Source organism: Macaca mulatta, chromosome 2 (genome assembly GCF_049350105.2).
Source record: "Macaca mulatta isolate MMU2019108-1 chromosome 2, T2T-MMU8v2.0, whole genome shotgun sequence".
Classification (NCBI taxonomy): Eukaryota; Metazoa; Chordata; class Mammalia; order Primates; family Cercopithecidae; genus Macaca; species Macaca mulatta.
In genome coordinates this window covers 164,301,867-164,322,866 of record NC_133407.1, presented here as the reverse complement: position 1 = coordinate 164,322,866, position 21,000 = coordinate 164,301,867, and the positions used below count along the sequence as shown (strand labels likewise).

At 43.4% G+C, this 21,000-nt stretch overlaps 1 protein-coding gene across 3 annotated transcripts in view; it reads left to right on the top strand.

Moving 5' to 3' along the window:
- The window catches only part of ARHGAP31 (Rho GTPase activating protein 31), a 123,602-nt gene extending 111,873 nt beyond the window's left edge, over positions 1 to 11,729 (top strand). For all 3 annotated transcript variants that reach the window (XM_015129955.3, XM_015129956.3, XM_077993854.1), the window contains exons 11-12: positions 3,502 to 3,782; positions 7,854 to 11,729. In XM_015129955.3, the coding sequence (XP_014985441.3) occupies positions 3,502 to 3,782; positions 7,854 to 10,271 (2,699 nt within the window). In that variant the 3' untranslated portion in view covers positions 10,272 to 11,729. The remainder of the gene's footprint in view (positions 1 to 3,501; positions 3,783 to 7,853) is intronic.
- Positions 11,730 to 21,000: the final 9,271 nt, after the last annotated feature.

Sequence of the window (21,000 nt, the reverse complement as noted above, 5' to 3'; positions counted from 1 at the left end):
ATAGAAGCCATGTACCTGAGAAGAGATCATGGTAACGTGAGGACTGTGCAGCACATAGATAATAACACTGAGTGCTACGGTAGGACATGGTGTGGGAAAGCTACAAAGAGATGTTTTTAGGTTTATGTCTTGAGGAATGGATTCAATTGGAATCACAGGGAGGACCAAAGCTGTGGAGAACAAGGCCTGTTAGGGGAGTGGGAGAAGAGAGGACATGTGACTGGGCCACAGTGAGATGGGCTTTGCATGCCATAGTGGAGGCAATAGGGAGCCACAGAGGGTTTTCAGCAGGGGAGTGAGTGATAGGAACAAACTTATGGTTAGCATGGGCCCTTCCTCCACACCTCACACAGGAGTCCATATTAATAGTCATGATCAATGGAAAGAAGCTCTACCAAAAGGGACACTGGCAAGTTCTTCCAACTACTAGATTTTAGGAGAATGTTAAAAAATATGTGTTTGAAAATTACGGATGCATTTACCCTTTCACCCAAAAGTTTCACCTCTAAGAATTTATCCTAAATAAATAGTTGCATAAATACAAAATGACGTTTGCATGTCATGGCATTATTTGTAATAGCAAAGGACTGGAAACAACCCAAATGCCCCCTTTAGGGGTCTGGTTGAATAACTAGGATGCATCCACACAGTGAAGTTCTATAGAGTCCATAGCTTCGTGAGCCTTGCACTACATTCCCCCAAACTCCTGTGCATCTGTCGGGGACAGTTTCTGTGCACACAAAAGGCACCTATTTCAGATGTCTGCCTTGCGTTTCCGGTTTTCTGCCTCAGAGCACTTTATGAAGGGACTGGCTCACTCAGCCTTTGTGTGGGACAGCTCAGAAGCATGGAGAATTAACTGGGGTAGCTCTCAAGTAATACAAGCCAGGAATCAGGAATGACCCAGCCTCTTATCATACGGAGGGATTGTTGGGGGGCACATTCTACATAGTGCTTCTTAGGGTTACCAGAGATTGAGTCCCTGCTGAAAATGGGAACCAACTCAACAAAATACTCTTTATTGACTTTTCCTCCGTTCCTCTCACTTTCTCATTTTTGCTTCCTGGGACCACCTTCTAAATGAGCCACCTGCTACTCGGACCCTGTTTCAGGATCTGCTTTGAAGGAAACCCAAACTAGGCCACATCATAAAGAATGATCAGGCCGGGCGCGATGGCTCACGTCTGTAATCCCAGCACTTTGGGAGGCCGAGGCGGGCAGATCACCTGAGGTCAGGGGTTTGAGACCAGTCTGACCAACATGATGAAACCCCGTCTGTACTAAAAAATACAAAAATTAGATAGGTGCAGTGGCAGGTGCCTGTAGTCCCAGCTACTAGGGAAGTTGAGGCAGGAGAATCGCTTGAACCCAGGAGGTGGAGATTGCAGTGAGCCGAGATCGCACCACTGCACTCCAGCCTGGGTAACAGAGTGAGACTCCGTCTCAAAAAAAAAAAAAAATGACTAATTTCCCTCTCTACTAACATGGCATGGGCTTCAAGATATGTTAAGTGAGAAAATGTAAAGCAAACAACAATCTGTATCACATAGTGTATTTTGTGTACTAAGGATGGGAAACTAAAATATATATAAGTATCTGTTTAAATATGCAAAAATAAACTGGCAGAATAAACCAATAAACTAATAAAAGTAGTGATCGCTAAGAGACAGTGGGAGTATGGAACAAACCAGAAGCAACAGTGATGGACACATGGTGGGTGACCAAGGAGCGGTTGGTCTGGGAAGCCTTGAAAGAGGCATTGTTAGGTTTGCCTTGAAGAAGGGGTTAGATTGCAACCACAGGGAGGACCAGAGCAGAAGAGTGCAAGGCCTGGCAAGGGGACTGGTAGAAGAGCAGACCTGTGGCTGGGCCAGCAAGAAGGGGCCTTTTTATATACAGTGGGCCCCTGACTTTCAAAGGTTCCACATCCATGGATTGAACCAACCACAGATCAAAAGTCTCCAGAATAAAACATTGCATCTGTACTAAACATGTACAGATTTTATTCTTGCCATTATTTCTTAAACAATACAGTATAACAGCTATTTGCATGGCATTTACAGTGTATTACATATTATAAGCAACCTAGAGATGATTTAATACAAAAGGATGTGCATAGGTTATATGCTAATACTATGTATGCCATTTTATATCAGGGACTTGAGCACACATGGATTTTGGTATTGGGGGGAGGTCCTGGAACGAGTTGCCCCGTGGATACCAAGGAATGACCTGTAGTTTTAACTTTTGAACTCTGTAAATATTTTACATATTCAAAGATAAAACTGAATTTCAGGAAATAAGCCTACAAAGTGATGGGCAAAAGGAAATACCACTGTTGTGAATTCTGAAGCATTTTAGTTCAGACATCAGGATGCTGTCACTAGATCTGAGTTGCTGGGGTGGCCTTGTGGTGAGACACCTCAGAGTTAGGACACCAGTATAAACAATGGCAATGAGTGGTTTGGTCTTAACCAATCTTAACCAACAAACTTTTCTGAGCTTGTGCTGTATGCCAGACACTGCTATATGCTTTATCTCCACTGTCTACTTTATCCTCACATCAGCCCTGAAAAGCAAGTCTTATGATGCCTTTGTACCAAGATTACAAGATTCATTGAGAAATTAGCATTTGAAACCAGGTTTCTTTAATACCACTGTAAATGGTAATTTTTCTTGAGGGCCTGCTGTGTGCCGAGCACAGTCCTGGGTACTCGCTCAGTCTTTAATCCAGAGTGTGGAAACAGCTTTATGCAGTGAAATGGGGCTTTCCTTCATGCAAAGCAATAGAGACCAAATTTGAGATCTGCCTCCTGCTTCCTGATCTCATAGATGTTTAAGAACAGAGCTTAATCGCTTTGGATATATCCAAATTGACAAGAGATAACCCCTGGGAAGAGTCACACAGGAAGCTGTTAATCATAATTATAAGATATCTTTGCAGCAAGATGTGAATAATAGATTTTTGTAACCTTGGACACCTAGATGGACTTCTCAAAGTCTGACTAGCTATTTGAGAAGTCAGAGACTGGGCTGGAGCATGGTGTCTCAACTTCAGCACTACTGACATTTTAGACTAGATAAGTCTTTGTTGTGGGACAGGTTCTGTACACTGGAGGATATTTAGCAGCATCCCTGGCTTCTATCCACTAGATGCCAGTAGCATTCACCACTCCCCAGTGTTGTGGCAACCAAAAAATGTCTCCAGACATTGCCAAACGTCCACTGGAAGAAGAAAACGGTAGGAGCAAGATGGTCCCTGGTTGAGAACCACCAGACTAGGTGATCTTTGATGTCCCTTCCTTCTCTGACAATCTTTAACTCTGGGAACTGAGGCCAGGACGTTGCTAGGAGAAAAGAGTAAATGCAAGGGGCAGTGAGCTGGGGGAATTCCCTCCATCCTTCTTGAAGCAGGGCCAGGAGACAGGACAGTGACTGTTTTAGGACAGTCTCTCTTAAAGTGAAGCCTCCTTTAACTGATAACTCCCATTTTCACTGCAGCTTCTGTACCTAAGAAGGCAGCTCTTGAGGATGCCAAGCCAGTACCTGAAGCACCTGGGACAGTGGAATGCAGCAAAGGCCTGTCCCAGGAGCCAGGCGTCCACCTGGAGGAGAAGAAAACCCCAGAAAGCTCCTTGAGCTCTCAAAATTCAAATGAATTAGAGAAGAGACCAAATCCGGAGAAGGTGGTGGAGGAGGGACAAGAGGCTGGCCAGATGGAGTCCGGCGCCCTGCAGGAGAGCCCCAGGGCCAGAGCCGAAGTTGTCCTTCTCCATGAGATGGTAAGGTGCACTCTCCACCTGCTCCAGCCAGGTGGAGTTACTTTTTCCCAAGGGCTCTTGGTACAATGTAAAGTAAATTGAAAAAAAATTTTTTTTGAAAATCAGTTTCTGCCAAAGGGACTTTAAGAGACAAAATTCCAATGAAGGTCTGAGATTTGTTTTGCAGTGGACTTTTCAGAAGTCCTGCAGGGATGGGGAGGGAATATACTGCTCAGATTCCGTAGTACAGACTCAACTCTAAATATTCCTGACCTGAGGTCACCATAAGCCAGTAACATGTCTTGGAATGTAATGACATTCAATCCCAGAAGCAGCACAAGACCTGCTTGTCATACCCCAGTCCCAAATATCATGATCATTCACAGAGTCCAGCCTTCTTCTTCCAGACATCCTGATGGGCAGTTGTCTACACTTATTTCCAAAACCAGAAATATTTCCAGGATCCATTCTTTCCTCCCGTGGGCTCTGGGGAAGTTAAAATACAACACTGGAGCTGACTAAACCTTGTCTACTTTGTAGAGGTGGAATTTTCCAAGAAGGTTTTTATGGGATGTCCTTCCATAGAAGTGTGAGGAGGTTTTCCAGGGATACCCAAGGAAGAGTCATGCATTTGGGTGGCAGCTCTGTGACAAGAGGAGGGTACCAGAAAGGAGGATGCCTTTGAACTTGCTTCCAGAGTCTTGATTTTCAGGATGTGCACAGTAGAACCATGTGTTGGGAGTTAGGGCAGAGTGAGGTGACATGGAGGCCTCAGGATGGCTGAGCGAGGGTCTCTATAAGATCTATTTGCATTTGTTGAAGGGGAAGGATGAAGAGATTCATATGGGAATTGATTGAATTCTTACAGGGAGGACCCTGTAGGAATGAATGGCATTGCTTTGAGAAGCAGGTAAAGTTAGTGCTGGAATGAGAACCGGGTGGATTCAAGGGAACAAGTAAAGGCATCAGTTCATTCATTCATTCAAAACTTGTATTTAACATGAACTTTGTGCCAGACACTGGCATCACCATAGTGAACAAGGCTTTAGCCATCCCTGCCTTCTTGGAGCTAACAGCCTAGTTGGGGAAAGACATTGAACAAGTAATTCCTGGTGTGCTATGGAAGCATGGAGTGCATGGGAGCACATAGCAAGAGGACCCAACCTAGTCAGAGGGAGGAGGCATGCATGCCACAAGGGTCAGGGAAAGCTTCTCTGTAGAGCGCATATTTAGGCAGATAACTCAGATGGAAGAAAGGGGTAGTGGGTGGAATAGGAACGGAGAGACCTCCAGACAGAAAGAATAAGATGTGCCTTGAATCCAAGGTAGAAAAGAGCATTCCCATTCAAGGAATGGGAGCAAGCCTGGGATAGCCGGGCTGGAAAAAGTGAGACTCAGGGGGATGCAGGAGCCAGGACTGCTTGGAAGGATTTGGGGTTTAACCTACGGGCAATGGGAAAGTATATGAGGTGTTGAGAATTTTATCTTTCATGGGTCATTCTATTCTGTGCGGAGAACGGCTTGGAGAAGAAAGGAGGCACGAATGCATCAGGAGTGGAGTATGTGGTAAGCCAGGAGAGAAAAGCTGGAGGTGTAGACTAGTGTGGGGCCATGGGGATAGAAATGAAGGACTACAATCACTATTTAGAAGGTAGAATGGACAGGACTTGTTGAAGGATTAGATAAGGGCTGAGAAAGAAGGAAACGTCAAAGGCACCTCATAGGTTTCTGGTTTGAGCAGGATGCGCTGTGGGTCCACTCACCGAGAGGGCAGAGTGAAGTGGAAGGGAGTTTAGATGTTCATTTGTTCATCTAAATTTATGGTTTCTTAGTACTGATTTCTTAGTAAGAGCTCAGTTAATGTAGGTGCTGAGGAGAGTAAAGAGATGAGGCTGTCCCCGCTCTGAAGCAGGGCACAGTCTAGTAGGCAAAATAGAAATATTCACAGATAAATGCAGTGTAGTAGAAGCAGACTAATTTTGACAATCCCACAGAGATATGTAAAAGAAATAATCCAAAAGAAAACACTGAATTCATTACAGTTCAGCAGACCCTTTATTGAGCCCCCATTTACAGTATACTGGGCACCTTTTGGCCTTGATGAATCAAAGATGAATAAACACAATCCTGACCTCAAGAAGCTCACAGTCCATTGGGAATAATAAGACAAGCATAAAAGTAACTTTAATATGAAATAGCAAGTGATTAGAGCTCGGTGAGAAGGGACGAGAAGTCAGCAGCAAATATTACTTTCACAAAGGCCTGTGCTAACCCAGGATGGAGATTTGTCCCCCGGCTGCCTCGCCCTGAGATAGAATTAGGCCTTGAGGCAAGAAATGAAAGAAACTGGGCCGGGCGCAGTGGCTCACACCTTTCCCAAAACTTTGAGAGGCTGAGGCAGGCAGATCACCTGAGGTCAGGAGTTTGTGACCAGCCTGGCCAACATGGTGAAACCCCGTCTCTACTAAAAATACAAAATTAGCCGGGTGTGGTAGCGCAAACCTGTAATCCCAGCTACTTGGGAGGCTGAGGCAGGAGAATCGCTTGAACCCCGGAGGAGGAGGTTGCAATGAGCCAAAATCATGCCACTGCACTCCAGCCTGGGTGGCAAAAGTGAAACTCTGTCTCAAAAAAAAAAAAAAAAAAAAAACCAGAAAGAAACTGAAATTAGTTGTCCTGGCCCTGAGCAGGCCTCCTTCCATCCCTTTCCTGTCTATAGCTTTGGGCTTTAGGCAGGGAAAGGGAGGAGTCTAGAAGGACAAAGGGAAGCTGGACTTGACGGGAGACAAGGACAGCAAGCAAGGTGGAGAAGTAGGCAGCTCCACAAACCACAACAAAGAAATTCCCACCATGTTAACAGTGGTTATCTGTGGGGAGTAAGGATATATGATTTGGTGTCTTTGTATTTTCCTTTATTTTAATACGTATTTAAATTTTTTCCATGTGAAATGTGTATTCCTTGGTAATAAGAAAAAAGAGCCTGGGCATGGTGGCTCACACCTGTAATCCCAGCACTTTTGGAGGGGCCTAGGTGGGCAAATTACTTGAGCCCAGGAGTTTGAGACCAGCCTGGCAACATGGTAAAACCTCATCTCTACTAAAAATACAAAAATTAGCCGGGTGGCACAGGCCTGTAATCCCAGCTACTTAGGAGGCTGAGGCAGGAGAATTGCTTAAACCCAGGAGGTGGAGGCTGCAGTGAGCCAAGATCACACCACTGCACTCCATCCAGGGCAACAGAGCGAGACTCTGTCTCAAAAAATAACATTAAAGGCTGGGCGTGGTGACTCACGCCTGTTAATTCCAGCACTTGGGGAGGCCAAGGTGGATGAATCACAAGGTCAGGAGTTTGAGACCAGTCTGGCCAACATGGTGAAACCCCATCTCTACTAAAAATACAAAAAATTAGCCAGATGTGGTGGTGTGCTCCTGTAATCCCAGCTAGTAGGGAGTCTGAGGTAGGAGAATCACGTGAACCCAGGAGGTGGAGGTTGCAGTGAACCAAGATCACGCCATTGCACTCCAGCCCGGATGACAGTGCAAGATTCTGTCTCAAAAAAAAAAAAAAAAAAAAAATTAAAAAAGAACTATATTTACTTATTTGGAAAGCAGGTGTCAGGGTAAGACTTAACATTTTCATTCCACTGGAAGACTCTCATCCTTGTGTGCCTTCTAGTGAACCTGAAGTTAAATGAGACCAGGGTTTTTGTTGTTTTATAAGGGCAACAGTGCATAGAGATTAGGTACTTACGTTCTGGTGCAGACAGAACTGGATTTCAGTCCTGGTGTGCTGCCGTATGACTTAGGTAAATTGTTTAATCTATTTGAACCTAGACCTCTCATCTATAAAATGGGTAATTATAGTAGTGTTTATCTCCTAGAGTTGTTGGGAAAATTACACAAGATACAGCTAAAGTATGTGCTGGTGCATGGTGAGCACTCAGAGAGTCACAGGTATTATCAGTGCTGCATCCTGTATTTGCTGAACTGGTACAGGCTGGCACTGCCAGTCTTTTTCCTCTCACTGGAAACGCTGATGTCAGCACCCAGAGGACTTGGTTCTAAGACAATCAGTTTATTGATGTTTTTCAGGATGAAGATGATCTGGCCAATGTCCTGATCTGGCCCGAGATTCAACAGGAGCTGAAAATCATTGAATCAGAGGAGGAGCTCTCATCGTTGCCACCTCCTGCTCTGAAGACCAGCCCAATTCAGCCTATTCTTGAGTCGAGTCTGGGGCCCTTTTTTCCCCCAGAGCCTTCTGGGAGCTTGCCTTGTGGCTCCTTCCCGGCTCCAGTCTCCTCCCCTCTGGAGGTGTGGACTAGGGATCCAGCCAATCAGAGCACACAGGGGGCTTCCACAGCAGCCAGTAGAGAGAAGCCGGAGCCTGAGCAGGGCGTGCACCCAGACCTCGCCAGCCTGGCTCCTCTGGAAATAGTTCCGTTTGAGACGGCATCTCCACAAGCAACAGTGGAAGTAGGAGGCCCAGGGAATCTGTCTCCTCCACTCCCACCTGCTCCTCCCCCTCCAACTCCTCTGGAGGAGTCACCTCCAGTCCTGCTTTCAAAGGGCAGCCCGGAAAGAGAAGACTCATCCAGGAAATTGAGGACAAATCCCTACATAGACCAGCAGAAGTCCCAAGACAGCCCTGAGATGTCTAACCGCTGTCAGGGAGAGGAGGCCACCCCAAGACACAGTGACAAGCAAAATTCAAAGAATGTTGCTTCCGAGGGGAAAGGCTGTGGGCTTCCAGGCCCAACCAGGGAGGTTGAGATCGCCTCACAAGGAGAGGAGGAGGTAACCCATTCAGTACAGGAGCCTTCAGACTGTGACGAAGATGACACTGTGACAGACATTGCCCAGCATGGCCTGGAGATGGTGGAGCCCTGGGAGGAACCCCAGTGGGTGACGAGTCCCCTTCACTCTCCCACCCTGAAAGACGCGCACGAGGCCCAGGTACAGGGCCTTCAGGGTCACCAATTGGAGAAGAGGCTTTCCCACAGGCCCAGCCTTCGCCAGAGCCATTCTCTAGACAGTAAACCCACGGTTAAAAGCCAGTGGACTCTCGAGGTTCCCTCCTCCAGCAGTTGTGCTAATCTTGAAACAGAGAGGAATTCTGACCCTCTTCGGCCCCAGGCACCCAGGAGAGAGATTACTGGGTGGGATGAGAAAGCCCTGAGGTCCTTCAGAGAGTTCTCTGGCCTGAAAGGGGCAGAGGCTCTTCCCAACCATAAGGGACCACGTGGTGTGCAACCCAAGCCAGCAGAGACCAGCCCCATCAGCCTAACAGAGGGAAAGGAACTGGGGACACACCTGGGGCACAGCAGGCCACAGATTAGGCAAGGTGATGTTCCTGGGCCAGAGGGCAGCAAGGAGACTTCACCCAGCATGCAGGACAGCCCTTCACCTGGAGAGCACCCCACAAAGTTACAGCTGAAGAGCACAGAGTGTGGGCCCCCAAAAGGGAAAAACAGGCCTTCTTCCCTCAACTTGGACCCTGCCATTCCCATTGCTGACCTCTTCTGGTTTGAGAATGTGGCCTCATTTAGTTCACCTGGAATGCAGGTCTCTGAGCCGGGAGACCCGAAGGTCACATGGATGACCTCATCTTACTGTAAAGCAGACCCCTGGAGGGTTTACTCCCAGGACCCCCAGGACCCTCAGGACCTGGACATGGTTGCTCATGCACTGACAGGCCGCCGTAACTCAGCTCCTGTGAGTGTGTCAGCTGTGAGAACCTCCTTCATGGTCAAAATGTGCCAGGCCAGGGCGGTCCCAGTCATCCCTCCCAAGATTCAGTACACCCAGATCCCACAGCCCCTGCCCTCTCAGAGCTCGGGGGAGAGTGGGGTTCAGCCTCTGGAGAGGAGCCAAGAGGAAGCCAACTCAACCAGTGGGAGCACCCAGAAACTTGCCAAAGATGATTCTCCCTCTTCCTTGGAAAGCCCAAAGGAAGAAAAACCAAAGCACGATCCCGGAACCGTTAAGTCCTCACCAGTGGATGCCACTGCACCCTGCGTGTGCGAGGGGCCCACCCTTTCTCCAGAACCAGGCTCATCGAACCTGCTCTCCACCCAGGACGCAACAGTGCAATGCAGAAAGCGCATGTCAGAGACAGAGCCATCTGGGGACAACCTTCTTTCTTCAAAACTAGAGCGACCATCTGGGGGTTCTAAGCCTTTCCACAGGTCAAGGCCAGGAAGACCTCAGAGCCTAATCTTATTCAGTCCTCCTTTCCCCATTATGGACCACCTGCCCCCCTCATCCACAGTGACAGATTCCAAGGTCCTGCTGTCCCCTATCAGAAGTCCCACCCAGACAGTTTCCCCTGGCCTTCTTTGTGGAGAGTTGGCAGAAAACACATGGGTCACACCAGAAGGGGTTACACTTAGGAATAAAATGACCATCCCTAAGAATGGCCAGAGACTAGAGACCTCAACTAGCTGTTTTTACCAGCCCCAGCGGAGATCAGTAATTCTGGATGGAAGAAGTGGGAGGCAAATAGAATGATTTCAGTTCACCTGCTGGTGTCTGAAAAATATCCTGATTCATCTGGAAGTTATTACAGGGCCAGCTTGCCATATTCCAGGCACAGGTTATCAAGTTTGGGCCTATTTTGGCCTCTGACTTCTCTTTCTTCAGCCTTTTGACCACTTATTAATTAGTCCATTTGCCAGAAGAGTGGTCAAGGGAAAAAACGAGAGATGAAATTTAGTTAAGTCTGTGTGAGCAAGTGAGAGAAGGTTAGGTAAGGGGAGAGGATGGAATGCTTACCTCCAATGAACTTTGGAGCTTGTATATGAGTCGGATTGCTCCCCTATTTCTTTTAGCTATTACTCTTGAGAGCTGGCTGTCCTTTGAAAGAAAGAAATAATGTTCTTTGAAAGAAAGAAAAATCTCTTGCTGTGTCAAACCTCAAAATGTTGCTATTGGGGTTAGAAGGCCTCCTCTTCATGCTTTTTAATGCTCTTTAAAATGTGTTCTTTTAGACCAGTTTTCTAATAAGCTTTGTAAAGTGTACTATCCAAATTAGAAGTGGATTTGGAAATGCAAACTAACGTGCACTTAGATATCCAGGTGGGTGAGCTTACCCACTCTGACCCATGCTCTTTCCCTGGAATCCCTGGAGACCTGTCCAAGATGATTTCCATGTACCAGCATAGAAAATCAGAATCAAGAGCAAACTCTGAGACTGGCACAATCCAAGAAGATTTCCTGGCTCTGGCTTTTAGTAATTTGGGGCCCCAACTGCCACTGTACTGGACTGTAATTTATAAATCCAGTAGCTGCGCAGGGTGGAGGCTGAGCTGAGGATTACCATAATGAAATGTACGAAATCTTCATTTAGGTATGCAATCGTGAAGTGAAGCCATCTGCTTTCTTTACAGTATCAAGAGTCCAAGAACAGGATGTCATCATAGATAAAAGCCTCACACAAAGGCAGAACTACACTCCAAATGTAATGTGTTTAAATTGGTGGGGCACTAGCAGAAGACACTTCTAGCTCAGCTTTACTCTTCTTCCACACTAGGCTGGGCCCAGCAGTACAGGAGAGAATGAAGGGAGGAGCTCCAGGAGGAGAGGGAAGAGCCCTAGCAGGGTGATCATCACAACCACTCACTGAGAGTTGCCCTTCTTAGAAATGTATTTTATTTTAGCCAGTGGGTCCCTTCCTTTCTCCATTCCTCTCCACTGCTCAAGAACAGATTTGAGGCCAGGTGCGGTGCCTCACATCTGTAATCCCAACACTCTGGGAGTCTGAGATGGGTGGATTGCTTGAGCCCAGGAGTTCAAGACCAGCCTGGGCAACACAGCGAGACCCCATCTCTTTAAAAATAACAGACTTGAGGAACCCCTCTCCCTTCCATAATTCCCGTCATCCACCGCCCACTCTAGGCACTCACTCAAACTTGCTCTTCAACTCTGTATACAAGCAGAAGCAATAAACCAATCTGATTTTCTTTTCAATTATGTATAACTTTCAATGGTTCTTTCCTTTCCAGCTGGCGAGAGAAAGGAGAACTAATATACCTGCTGGCAGATTTTTGGTGCTACCCAAAAAAGGACTTCACAGGGCATCTCTTCTCAGGTTCAAGCCTGGCTGAATTCTGTCCAGAAGCTCAGTCATTGCAGAAATTTCTCTAAGGGCTGGGACATCACAACCAAGGGTGGTCCTGGGCTTAGTGGGGGCTGAGATGAAGTTACCTCCTCCATTGAGAAATTGGGAGCTGATTCCCTGCAACAGATACATATTCCTCTCTCTCTTTCTCTCCTCCCTCTCCCTTCCTCCCTCCCTTCCTCCCTGATAAACCTTACAGTTTTGAAATCTTGTTCTGTACCTTTTAAGCCAGTGTCTGTGACGAGGGTAACTGGCAAGTCAGCTGATGAGTTCTGCCTTCCGAGAGCACTGAGTGAGCAAGGCATTTCATCAGGGTTTTGGCCTCATTGGGTGAGCAAGACATTGGACCAACAGCCAATGAGATATGAACCTGAAAGAAAAGTCCTAGAATATAGTATTTTTCCCCTTGGCCAGAAAGTCAAGAAATAGAGTTGTGACAGATGAGAAAGGCCATGTTCAAGAGATCTGAGAAGTACATTCCTGCCTTATCAGAAAACGTGGCAGATAGGTTTTATGTCAGCCTCAGTGCCCCTGCAGTGTTCACGCTTTGATAAGGACCACGTTCCAGTTAGAATGTGAGGGAGGGAAAGAGCTGCACTTTGCTTCACCATCAGAACTCTGAGCCAAATAATGAAATATGTAAACTATTTTATGATTATTTTAAATGTTTGATAACATTTATAAGATATATTTTTATTTGTGGATAGACTGAGAAGTCACCATTTACATATTAACAAGTGACTTCAGTTCTAAGGGTTGAGGTGCCTGTGTGGATTTATAAAATGGTTGCAAGATCTTTTAGACTCTGACATTTATAGCATCACCTTCAGGAACACAATTCTGTGGATGTCATCATGAGACACACTGACAGCTGTGGAGATAGTCCCTACTGTCAGCTTTCCTTGCCAGTCAAGTCCGGAAGCCTTAGAAACTGACTCACCTTCTCAGTCAGCGTCCTGCTGCTCAAGTGCGGACCTCCGCTTTGACTCTCGCCCAGCCTGCCAGCCGTCACAAAGGCATTCGTAAACTTCCTGTGGTCTGGGCTAGCCTGACACTGATAAAATTCCATTCGAAAGAAAAAAAACTTGTATTTCCTCCCCAAATTGTTCCCCCAAATGCTCTGGGATTGCCTATTTCACCACTCATTTGAGTCTCTGAGAAAAGAACTCCCTGAGAATGGCTGGATGGGAATCAAATAGTCTGCTTCCATTCAGGAGGGGACAGAACAGGAGCTGCTGTTTTTAGGAGGATTTACCTGGTGCCCTAGAAAGGGCTATGGAATCAAATTCTCAGAGGGCTCCTTCAAATCAGCTATCAGTCCTCAAAATGGGGGTGGCTGATGTTAAATGATGAATTGGAGGTGAAACCCATGCATGTACTGTTGTTTTCTTTCAGCATTAGTGGTTGCTGAAGAAAATAGTAACCTACATTTTCTGCTACACTTGGAATATGAAGAGATCTGAACAAGAATCCCATTAAGACACCTAACAATCTAAACCCTAAAATTCAAAATACTGTCCAAGTCAAAATTCTAGACTCTGAGGACATAAAAAATGTAAATGTCATCCTCCTCAACAAATATTTATCGGGAGCGTGGTAGTAGTGCGCTGGGTACCTTAGCACTCCCAAATCATTCAAGAGTCTAGTGAAAAAGGGAGAGGGATGGCAGCAAATAAAACACCCCCATAAACAACCAGGAGCAAGGTTGAGAACCATTAAGTTGCCAAACAAAAGCAGAAGAGGAAAAACGTGAGGGAACCAGCATCTTTTAATAGGATAGTCGATGGTATTCAAGTGACCTACTGACTTCAAATAATCAAATTGAACACAATTGCAAATCCAATAGAACATCCCAGTGAGGCACTCAGGTGTTTGAGAACTTTGCTTTGACTTAGAAAACTAGAAAGTGGCAACTAGGTAAGAATAAGTAGTTTGGAGGTTTCGTGTGGTCATAATTGGTTTGGCAAAGTGTGAGATCTCTGCAAATGAGCCAGGTAACATCAGTATTCCGTACCGCTTGAAAAGGGAATTTTAGAGACTTCTGTCATCACAAAGCAGGTTAACTCCTAGTTAATGATGAAGCAGTAGGCCCAAGATAAACTGTTTATTTCAAGATAAATTGTTCTTGTCAGTGTTTGGCATGTGATAATCACATTTGGCTAAAATTGGATGGGACAGTCATTTGTCTACACAGGCACCTTGCATTCCTGCGTGAAGAGATACTGGGGAGCATACAATTATTTTGTCCAGTATTAGAGTGGGAGAAGTTCACAGTAAGTCCAGTTCCCACCAGGATTTATTTGGGCCACATTCTACCATGGCCAGTCCAATCTGATGACCACATGAGTCTTGGGGTTAAGTGTTGCTAAGAGTATGATTTTAGACTTGTCCAGCAGGAAGGTCAGCTCAAAATGTGGCATGACAAAGAATGTGCTCTATTACCAAAACCTTTCCTAGCAAAACAAGGCCAGAAGAGGGAGCAAGCATCTGTCCAGGCATGGAGAGGAGGGGGCAATGGTGGAAGGGTGATTGCCTGAAATCAGTGCCAGTACAGATAGCATAAAATTGGGGGCCACCACAGATTGGCTGGCTGCTGTGTAGATCATTTAGTAATCTTGAGGTACATTAATAATGCAGAGATTACTTTTCTGTGAGGGTAAGGAGGATGTAGCTAAATATAAGAAGCTTACAAGGTCCAAAGCCATGTGTTTTACTGGATAAATCACAATGCTTTGCAATAACTTAATGCCATAGTACTTTCTGGCTTATAATTCTGCAAAGTAAAGCACTTTTTTCAAAGGAGTGTATTGGGAAGCCACATGATTTCAGCTGTGTTTTAAGCTCTACAAATACGTTTCCAAAGATGTAATCAAAATGTAATTCTATTGATTAAAAATATAAATATTAAAACTATCCATAGAGACATTTAAGTGTAATTAAAACAGATTGTTATGCTTTAAAAAATACTCTAATAAATGATATAAAATATAATGCTTATGATGGAACTATGAGCTAGAGGAGGACATGGAGTCACCAAAATCAATAATCAGAAAAGTAGATTATGTGCAGCAGGCTCATTGGTTCAGTTTGTTCTGTTTGATGTCATTTTTTGTTACTTCAATGTTTGATCTCACCAAAAAAGTCCATGATGATTTGCTACCGTACATTTTTGTTGTTTTTGTTATTCTACATACTAATAATTGCCAGATGTTTGCAACTTCACCCTCTTACTGTTGCAAACACATAGTCATGTCACTCAGGAAACCCAGTGTGAGTCCAGGATATCATAATGAGAAATGAGAAGAATAAAAGCTCCTTGCTTCTCAGAACTCCACAGCTTATGGAGGCACATGGGTCCACCTGCACAGATGTGAACTCAATTTTTCTATTACTTGAATCAATCAAAGGGGACTCTTCTTTTATTTGAGTAATTATATTATTGATGCTCCAGGGGGAAAGGCAAACATTTGTTGTCCTGGCATATATCCTGTTATATGTATGACCAAAAAGGTGGGGAGGGGGAGGTGAACAATCATACAACCTAGGTTCACAACCTAGTGATATTTGCAGTGAAATATTTGCAGTGATATTTCCCCTTTCATTGCCAATGGGATGAAAACACTACCATTTTGGCAACAACTTTCTATTTAGAACCTTACACTACTCAGACCTGCTCCTGCTATCCTTCACTACTGCCCTAGATGCCTTTTTCTCCTATATACTCCTGGATCGTCACACTCTGGTTTTTCTCCTGAACTTCCCCCAACCCCACTCCAACACACAGTTCCCCTCACTTCCAGTCTTTCCCACTGTTCTCTGGAGTCACTCTCTCCTTATAAACTCCCCTGCAGTCCCAGTCTCTTCACTGAATATTGTTGCCACTTCCTGAACTTCAAGAAAACTCATGTGAGAACGTTTCCTTCCCTCCACAAAAGGCTGCACATGTGCACATGCGCCCATATTATGCAGACTTATACGAACGGTCAGAGGACGTTCTCCCAGGTCCTCACTTCTGCTTCTGCACCATTGCTTCTTCCCATCCCATACAAAAATCCCTCATTACCAAAATGTGTGGATCCAACTATTTCAACTTTTATCATTTGTGGCCATGATTATAGTTAATGTCCCAGATTCCCCAGTCTTGGGTACCAATCTCCGTTTCCTTCTACCTCATGTCCCACCATCATCCTGGATGACTTCAGTGTTTTAGAGGAAAGCCCACCCAGTACCCTTGCCATAACTGCTTACAGCTTTTTACATCTACTCAGTTTATGCTTCTAGGGTTACACATCAGGCTATTTCACAATAGAGAATTTTGTGATCCTAAATTCTCATTTTCCTTTTTCAGAACTTTCTCTAGCCTTACTACTTTATTCCTTGTATTTGTGCAAGATTACCATGCCTGCCCCCACAACCTCCTCTGATAGACAGCACTCCCACCACACTTCATAATTCCTTCCCTAGCCTTTCCAGACCTAAGGTGCATCATCCCCATTGTTCTCACTAGGACCATTAACTCCCTTAACCACTAGTCCTTTAGCCACACCTGCTTGACAAACCTTCAACCTGGAACCTGGACTCTTATCACACATCTCTGCCCTTTAACTGTGTCTGTGGATTAGATTAGAGAAAACAATAAAACCGTAATATAAGAGCTTTTAGATATTTGTGGTCCACCACCTCAACAGCAGCCTCATTTCCAAAACCTACAACGGCTGTTCCACAACCCACAATGGCTATTCCACTATTCTTGACTCTCTCCGATACAACTCTTTCTTCCCCACAAACAAATAACTGTTATTTCTTCATAAGTTTATAGTATCAGACATCTTTATTCAAGCTCACACTGCTATTTCCCCTTACCTGTATATGTGTGGACCTAACCTCCCTTCTAGTTCAGAGGAAGTGTTGCCCCTCTTTCCAAGAGCTCCCAGGCTTCTGTGTTCCCAGTCTCCTGACATCCACTATTCTTCCCTGTGTATTCAGCCAAAGCCTATTCTATCTTAAAAGTCTTCCTCAATTTTGTCCACCTTTACCACCTTGTGTCTAGGTTCTTGGAAGAGTCATCAGTGTCATCAGTGCGCAATTTATACTTCTTCATTACAATTCACTATTCTGGACCAACTGCAGCCTGACCTCAGCCCGCATAGCTCCAGTAAAATCTCTATTGCTAACGTCACCAGTAGTCTTTCATATTCAAATCCAACATTCACTTCTCAGTCTCTAGACTTCCCTGTTATATGTGATCTTATTGATCATGCCTCTTTTGAAACTCTCTCTGCTTTGCCTCCTTCCATGGTCATTCATTTTCTTAGCTTTGTTCACTTAAAAGGTTCCTCTTCCTGGCCGGGCACTGTGGCTTATTCCTGCAATCCCAGCACTTTGGGAGGCCAAGGCAAGAGGATTGCTTGAGCCGAGGAATTCAAGACTGGACTGGGCAACACAGGAAGACCCCATCTCTACAAAATAATAATAATAATAATAAATAAATAAATTAGCCGGGCACGGTGGCGCACGCCTGTAGTCCCAAGTACTCAGGAGGCTGAGGTAGGAGAATCACCTGAGCCTGGGCAACAGAGCAAGACTCTGTCTCCCCAAAACAAGTTTTCTTGAAAGTGATTATTTGCCAGAATTCTGTCCTTCTTTACCTTTTCACTTCATATGCTTTCCCCGCACTGTCTTATGTATGCCCATAGCTGCTTCTACCACCTTCACACTGGTGACCCACCTCCCCACTATTTTCTCTTCCATGGAAATTGAAATTATACAACTGCATACTTTCATTGGGGGTACAAACTGATATTATGATTTATGAATATAATGTTAAATATTAAATTGAGCTGGTTAAAATTTTTGTGGTGAGAACATTTGGAATTTATTCTCAGCAATTTTGAAATGTGTAATACTCCATTAACTGTATTCACCATGCTGTGCAATAGAACTAAAAAAAAAAGACCATATTCTTTCTGAGACTTTGTACACTTTGACTATCACCTCCCCAGCCTCTGTAACTACCATCCCACTCATTCTGAAAAGTGTAGTGATCTCTTGTTGTAGTTTTAATTTGCACTTCTCCATTAACAATATTGAGCAATTTTTCATATGTCTATTGGCCATTTGCAGTTCTTCCTTGAAAAATATCTATTTTGATCCCTTGCCTATTTTTTAATTCAGTTTTTGTTTTCTTATAATTGAGTTGTTTGAGCTCCTTATATATTATGGAGATTAACTCTCCATTGGGTGTATAGCTTGCAGAAATTTTTTCCCAATATATAGGTTGTCTCTGCTGTTTATTATTTCCTGTTAATTGTTTCCTTTTGTGGTGCAGTTAATTGTTTCCAATTGTAACACTGTTAATTGTTTCCTTTGTGGTGCAGAATCTTTTTAGTTTGATGTAATCCCATTTGTCTGTTTTTGCTTTTGTTGCCTGTGCTTTTTGGATCAAATCCAAAAAATCATTGCGCAGATCGGTGTCTTGTAGTTTTCCTCCTATGTTTTCTTCTTCTTTTTCTTTTTTTTTTTTTTTTTTGAGATGGAGTCTCGCTCTGTTGCCGAGGCTGTAGTGCAGTGGCGTGATCTCGGCTCACTGCAAGCTCTGCCTCCCGGGTTCACACCATTCTCCTGCCCCAGCCTCCAGAGTAGCTGGGACTACAGGTAACCACCACCACGCCTGGCTAATTTGTGTGTGTGTGTGTGTGTGTGTGTGTGTGTGTGTGTGTGTATTTTTAGTAGAGATGGGGTTGGTGGTTTTATAGTTTCAGGTTCTACATTCACATCTCTTAATCTATTTTAGGTTGATTTTTGTATATGATGTGAGATAAGAGTTCAATTTCATTCTTCTGCATGTGGATATCCAGTTTTCCCAATACCACCTATTAGACTACTCTTTTCCCATTGGGCATTCTTGGAACCTTTTTAAAATCAACTGATTGTACATGTGTGGGTTCGTTTCTGGACTCCCTATTCTATTCCATTGGTCAAGGGGTCTATTTTTGCCAGTACTGTACTGTTTTAATTGTTATAGCTTTGTAGTATAGTTTGAAATCAAGTAGTGTGGCATCTCTAGGTGTGTTCTTTTTGCTTGATTGCCTTGGCCATTTGGGGGTGTTTGTGGTTTTGTATGAATTTTAGGAATATTTTTTCTATTTCTATAAAAATGACATTAGAATCTTGATAGGGATTGTGCTAAATCTTTAGATTACTTTGGGTAGTGTGAACATTTTAACAATATTGATTCTTCCACCCTATAAACACAAGAACTCTTTCCACTTATTTGTATCATCTTCAATTTATTTCACCAACATTTTATAGTTTTTGGTGTACAGGTCTTTCAAGTCATTGGTTAAATTTATTCCTAAGTATTTCTTTTTGTAGCTGTTGTAAGTGGGATTGTTCTCTTGATTTCTTTTCAGATAGTTTGTTGTTAGTGTATAGAAATGCTACTGATTTTGTGTGTCAGTTTTGGATCCTGCAACATTACTGTATTTATTAGTTCCAACAGTTTTTTTTGGTGGAGACTGTTGGATTTTCTATATATAAGATACATATAAGATTATGTCATTTCAGCAAACTGACAATTTCACTTGTTCCTTTCTATTTGTGTGCTATTTATTTCTTTCTCTTGCCTAATTGCTCAGGCAAAGATTTCCAATACTGTATAATCTAGAAATGGCAAGAGTGAGCATCCTCATGTTGTTCCAGATCTTAGAGGAAAGGCTTTCAATTTTCCATCATTCAGTATAATGTTAACTATGGGCTTCTCATATGTGGCCTTCACTGTATTGAGGTACATCCCTTCTATTCCTTATTTTAGTGAGAGTTATTATCATAAAAGGATGTTGAATTTTGTCAAATGCTTTTTCTTCATCTAATGAGATGATCATATAGATTTTGTCCTTCATTCTGTTAATGTGACGTGTTACATGTATTGATTTGCATATGTTAACCATCCTCATATACCAGGGATAAATTCCACTTGATCATCGTGGATAATCCTTTTAATATGTTGTTGAATTCAGTTTGCTAGTATTTTGTTGAGGATTTTTGCTTCTATGTTCATCAAGGTTATTGGCCTGTAATTTTATTTTCTTGTAATTTCCTTGTCTGGCATTAGTATTAGGGTAATACTGCCCTCACAAAAAGAGGTTGGAAGTACTCCCTCCTTTCCCAATTTTTTTTGGAAGGGTTTGAGCAAGATTGGTATTAATTCTTTAAATGTTTGGTAGAATTAAGCTGTGAACTCATCAGGTCTTGGGTTTTACTTTGATGACAGACTTTTTATTACTGATTCAATCTCCTTACTTGTTATTGGTCTGTTCAGATTTTTCTATTTCTTCATTATTTGGTCTTGGGATTACACGCATCTAAGGATTTATCCATTTATTGTAGATATTCCAATTTATTGGCATTTGTTTATAGTAGTCTTTCATGATCCTTTTTATTTCTGGGGTATCAGCTGTAATGTCCTTTCTTTCATTTGTGAATTTATTTATTTGATCTATTCTTTTTTTCTTAGTCTAGCTAAAGGTTTGTCAATTTTATCTTTTAAAAAAAGCAGCTTTTTTTTCCATTGGTCTTTTGTATTGCCTTTCTATCTCATTTATTTCTGCTGTGATCATAATTATTTCCTTCCTTCTGCTAACTTTGGGCTTAATTTGTTCTTTTTCTAGTTCTTTGAGGTATAATGTTAGGTTGTTTATTTGAGAACTTCTTTTTTGATGTAGGCATTTATTGCTATAAACTTTATTCTTAGAACTGCTTTTGCTGTATCCCATAAGTTTTAATATGTTGTGTTTCCACTTTTGTCTCAAGATCCTTTAAAATTTTCCCTTGAATTTCTTCATTGACCCATTGGTTGTTCAGGAGAATGTTAATATCCATGTATTTGTGAATTCTCCAAAATTCCTCTTGGTATTCTTTTCTCATTTCATACCATTGGAATGAAAAGATATTTGATATAATTTGTGATTGGAAAAGATATTTGATATAATTTCAGTCTTCTTAAATTTGCTGAGGCTTTTTTGTGCCCTAACATGTGATCTATTCTGTTGAATGCTCTGTGTGCACTTGAGAGTGTGTATTCTGTTGCTATTAGATGGAATGTTCTGTATATGTCTGTTA